This window comes from Nicotiana tabacum, chromosome 17, assembly GCF_000715075.1.
Source record: "Nicotiana tabacum cultivar K326 chromosome 17, ASM71507v2, whole genome shotgun sequence".
Lineage (NCBI taxonomy): Eukaryota > Viridiplantae > Streptophyta > Magnoliopsida > Solanales > Solanaceae > Nicotiana > Nicotiana tabacum.
In genome coordinates, this window is record NC_134096.1 from 95,405,802 (window position 1) to 95,410,885 (window position 5,084).

Sequence of the window (5,084 nt, forward strand, 5' to 3'; positions counted from 1 at the left end):
GGCATGTGCTTTTACGAAAGAGTCTGCAAGGATAGCAAATGAGTCAATAAAAATAAGAGGTAAGTTGTGATACCATATCATGGCTCCCTTTGACAGGGTCTCCCTAAATGGTTTCAGCAAAACAGATTCGATTTCGTCGTCTTCCAAGTCGTTCCCTTTGATGGTACATGTATAAGAGGTTACATGCTCATTTAGATTGGTCGTTCCATTGTACTTAGAAATTTTGTATGCCCGAAATTTCTTGGGGATCATTTTTGGGCCGCGCTTGGAGGAAAAGGTTTTTGCACGAACTTCTTGGAATCCAGTCCCTTCAATATCAGGGGCGCTCCTGGGATTTGATCTACCCTAGAATTATAGGTTTTGACTTTTTTATCGTTCGCTTCGATCTTTTTTCCCCCCTGACTCTATCCTCTTTGTCAGCTCCTCGAGTATTTTTATAATTTCGGGGTTAGTCCCTAACTCTTGTTCATTCGACCTTACCACAGCCGGTTCCGATATGCGGGTGACTTCTTGGGGTTGATCGGGTTCAACCCTGCTCGGTGCTTGAGTTTGGCTCTGCAACTGGGCTATCACCTCCTGTTGAGCTTGCAGCATTTCGAAGATCATGCGTAGGATGATCTCGTCTTCTTCAATGTTTTGTGTGTTTGGAGCTGCCGATCGGGCTCCACTACAAACGTTATTTTCAGGGTCGGTAGGCAAGTTTGCGTCGATGGCCACATGTGAATTTACATCAATTGAATCCGCAGTTTGAATTCCAACGGCATCAGCGAGTGGCCCCGCATTAGTGGGCGCCATGTTGTTATTCTCACCTTGATGACCGGCTTCGTTGTCGATATGTAGAGGTGTTAATTGAGAGTTTATCATTTTTAGCCTGAAATCAAAGACACTTCAAAGAGAAAGTGTAAAGTAGTGTGTGTTATGGATATTTGTATCAAATAACAATTATAATCCTTAGCCCCACGGTGGGCGCCAAACTGTTTACCCTCAAACAATTAAATTTATACGCGATTTTAAGGATACGTGATCTAATTTGATACAAAGCTAGAAATCAGATTTAATATGGAAGAACAAATAAATACAAACCATGCAGATTGAACAACTTAAGCCTCGTATGGTTAACTTTCTTCGAATCTAGATGTGTTGTTATTGAAGCCAGAATAATATGAACAAAGATGAAAAAATGGTATGCTGCTCTTTGAAGTATGTTATAATGTGTCCCCTCAATTATTAAGTTCCCTCTATATATTTGGGAAGATAAGCTTTTAAGACATTATTTTATAAGAAATTATGTAGACCGTTGGCTCCTTTTTTGACTTAATTCCGTAATTTCTGCCATAATGATTGGTTAATGGTGAGAGTCACGGATCCTTGTCGGATGAGCTGGTGAAACTTTTCTTCGAGGCCGTTAGAAGCAGGATCGGTCGTGCCCTCGGTAAACTCGAGGGCAAATCTGATGGTCTTGTCGAACTTCGAACCTCGATATCGAGCTCGGTTTCATTTGTAACTTCGATCTCTTGTAGATGTGGCGAGCCTGGTCTACTGTTCCAGATGCTCGACCAAGCATGGAGCTCGATTTTATCCATATACAAAGTTGTTGTATCAAATTAAATGTTAATTTTCCAAATTTAAGTTTTATATATATGCTTACCGTTTTTACGGCTTTTCACGCTATCAATATAAATTGAGCCAATTGTAGTATGTTAATTACCCTGTTTTCATGTTTCTAATTTAGTTTAATATATTAAAAAACGTTCAAGGGTTTGGGTTAGTGTGGGGATTGGGGTTAGTATATGTTAACAAAAAAACAAAAAGATAATGTGTAATATTTGTTGGATGTTTCCCTAGACTTTCGTTGGGGATCGCTTTTCTCCAACAACTCTCGAGAAAAAGACTATAATAAAGTCAAAAATAGTCCAAGTGTCAAACTCCAGCTATTAATTTAGTATTAAAGTGAAAACTACAGCTATTAAATAAATAAATTAGTACTAAAGTCCGGCACTTTCGAAAGACTCGTGTGGAACTAACATGCTTCTTGTTTTCATTTACCGAGTAGCATACAGTGTTAGGCAAGCATTAGAGTGGAAACTTCATAGCCAAGCTTTATTACCTTTTTTGTTGTTAATATATTAACATATTAATTAACATTGCATTACAATTTGAATTCTTACCAGATATATTAATACTATATGTCAATTACGGAAGGGTCTTTTCCATCGTTAGCTAAATCTGAAGAAAACAAATTAAAATAATGAGTCATGTGATAAATATAAGCATATCCACAATACTTATATACAACAAATATAGTAACAATATTATTACCTTGTTCAAGCTGCTCGATTTTATCAATATCTTCCTCAACACTAACATGTTGTTTTAATTTTTTATTTCGAAGCCAATCTTGAAGACACACTAGAGCTTGCACCAATTTAGGAGTTAATGAACTCCTAAATGAATCAAGAAGACGTCCTCCCGTACTAAACGTACATTCGGATGCCACGCTTGAAACCGGAACCGCTAATACATCACGAGCCATCTCCGCAAGAACAGGAAATCTAGCTTAGTTCAATTTTCACCAGAGAAGAACATCAAATTCTTTAGAGTCATCCTCAGTTTCTTCACCAAAATATTTATCTAACTCTGTTTTAGTATCCACACCTCCACTCCCACTTTTATATTTTTTTATATCTTGCATTAGTGATTCTAAAAGTCCTGTATTTTGGGTGCTTACTTGATTGTCAGAAAGCCCGGAAGTAGAAGTGTCCAATGAAGAACAATCTGAAGATGAAGCAAGCACGACACCTTTTGAGCTGGACTTTACATACTCACAAAATAATGAAGTCATGTACTTCTTCACTTCTGCTTGTATAGTTGTCCCCGGATCTTCACCAAACATCTTTACAAGTGCATAACTAACTGATTCGAGCTTGTAACGTGGATCCAAAATACATGCGATGAAAATTATCTTGTTCATTTTTCCTGGATCACCCCAATACTTATTAAACTTTTCCTTCATCTTCTTTGCCATTTCACTTAAAACTGTATCTTCATTTGCTATCAATTGCTTCAAATAAACAGCAACCGCACAAATTTCAAGAAAATGAATATTCGATGTAACATAACGTGATCCAGATATTTTCAAAGTAAGAAGATAGAAGATTTTAAGAAACTTTGTAATTCTTTTTACATTCTCCCAATCACTGCTCAAAAGTTCATCTGTAGGAATTCCAACTTCAATATAAGAATGCTTAAGATAATGTCTTAGGCCAATTTCACTAGATGCATAGTGTGAAAATATACTTTCAAATTCAACAGCCCTACGCAACATCAAGTCGGTGGAATTCCACCTAGTTGGAACATCCAAGCACAAAGTTTTTTTACAATTGAGTTGTTCATCATCAAAATATTCTTGAAACCTCTTCAACCTCGCAGGAGACTGCCTAACATATCTCACTGCATGCCTAACACGTTCAATAGACACTGAAGATTCTTTTAAACCATCCTGGACCACAAGATTCATGATGTGAGCCATACATCTCACGTGAAGGTGATTACCGTTCATCAAATTAGTTCCCATTTTTGTTAATTTCTTAGACAATTCTTTTACTGTCACATCATTGGAGCTTGCATTATCAACTATGACAGTGAAGATCTTATTTATCCCCCACTCACGTAAGCACCTACGAATACCATTTGCCATATCTTCTCCTTTATGACTAACAATAGGACAAAAAATTAATTATTCTTTTATGCATATTCCATTCACTATCAATCCAATGAGCAGTGATACACATATAATTAATTCTTTGTATAGAAGTCCAGGTATCAGTGGTAATATATACTCTTTGTTTCGTTTCTATAAAAGACCTCTTCAACTTTTACTTTTCTTCATTAAAAAGATCAAAACAATCCCTAGTTACAGTACTACGGGAAGGGATCCGAAAATAAGGTTTCGCAACTTTCATAAAGTCTCTAAAACCTTCTTTCTCAACAAAGCTGAAAGGAAGCTCATCAACTATTACCATACGACATAACGCCTTCCTACACTCTTCTTGATCAAATTTCCAAGTAACAACAGCTATGTCACCCTGACAACCTCCCGGAACAGATTGAAAACCTAAATTTGATTGTTTTTTATCAACAATAGCAGGGCGTTTAGGACATTTAAACATATGAGAAAGAAGTGTCGACGTACCGTCTTTGGTCTTAAAATAATACTCAATAAAGCAATAGTCACATTTTGCTTTTGTACTCCCTTCAGAAGTAATAATTTCTGTAAAATGATCCCACACAATAGACCTTTTTTTCCTTTTTTTGATTATATTTGACTCCGTTGTTTCAGATTGGCTTATTGCATTTGAATTAGAAGCCCCACTTTCACCCATCATCTTATCACTTTGTATATTTTCAGCCATGCTATGAGTCACTACAACAAGAAAAGAAAAGAAATAAAAATAACTATTTCCTTAACAGATATTTAAACAGAAACTGTCAAAATCGATCTCAAAACAGCACAAGGCAACAGTTGGAATTTCAACAAGAAAAGAAACTTACCATCTGCTGCTCTGGGCTCTAGCTATGGCGACAGGGAGAGGCGAGACGACGAGTTAGCGAGTTGGCGAGAGGGAGAGGCGAGATAGAGAGTCGAGTTAGCGAGAGGGAGACAGTGAGTATGCTGCTCTGGCTGCTGGGGCCTGGGTGTAATACTGAAATTAGCACTTTTAGATGTTAGGGTTTCTTTTTCTAATGTCTCAAATCTGAATGCCTAATAGAGTATTGATAAAGAAGGGTATTGGACAAGTGGACAACTGTAAAGAAACACTTTAAGTTTTAAAACTTTTGCAGTATTGATAAAGAAGGGTACTGGACAAGTGGACAGCAAAGAAACACTTTTAAGTTTTAACACTTTTGCTTGTATAATGCCACGGCCCACGATAAGAAAGAGATTTTTATTACTTATTTTATATACATATTATATATATATTCTTAACGGGTTAACGGATTATCCGTTAAGAAAATTGAATAATCCGTCCCCAAACCGATAAGCCGTTAATAAAAATATTTCAATCCGTTCCCCATCCATTAAG

At 36.7% G+C, this 5,084-nt stretch overlaps 2 protein-coding genes across 2 annotated transcripts; both read right to left on the reverse strand.

The window, feature by feature from the left end:
- Window positions 1-2,569: 2,569 nt before the first annotated feature.
- On the reverse strand, window positions 2,570-3,697 carry LOC142171982 (zinc finger BED domain-containing protein RICESLEEPER 2-like). Its single transcript, XM_075235725.1, has one exon. The coding sequence runs from the start codon at window positions 3,695-3,697 to the stop codon at window positions 2,570-2,572; it is 1,128 nt and encodes a 375-aa protein (XP_075091826.1).
- Window positions 3,698-3,875: 178 nt separating this feature from the next.
- On the reverse strand, window positions 3,876-4,412 carry LOC107790136 (zinc finger BED domain-containing protein DAYSLEEPER-like). The gene has a single exon (XM_016612042.1). The coding sequence runs from the start codon at window positions 4,410-4,412 to the stop codon at window positions 3,876-3,878; it is 537 nt and encodes a 178-aa protein (XP_016467528.1).
- Between the last annotated feature and the right edge of the window lie 672 nt (window positions 4,413-5,084).

What these genes read in the sequence shown, in the direction of transcription:
- LOC142171982 (XM_075235725.1), bottom strand. Translation starts at nt 3,697, where the DNA reads ATGGCAAATGGTATTCGTAGGTGCTTACGTGAGTGGGGGATAAATAAG.
- LOC107790136 (XM_016612042.1), bottom strand. Translation starts at nt 4,412, where the DNA reads ATGGCTGAAAATATACAAAGTGATAAGATGATGGGTGAAAGTGGGGCT.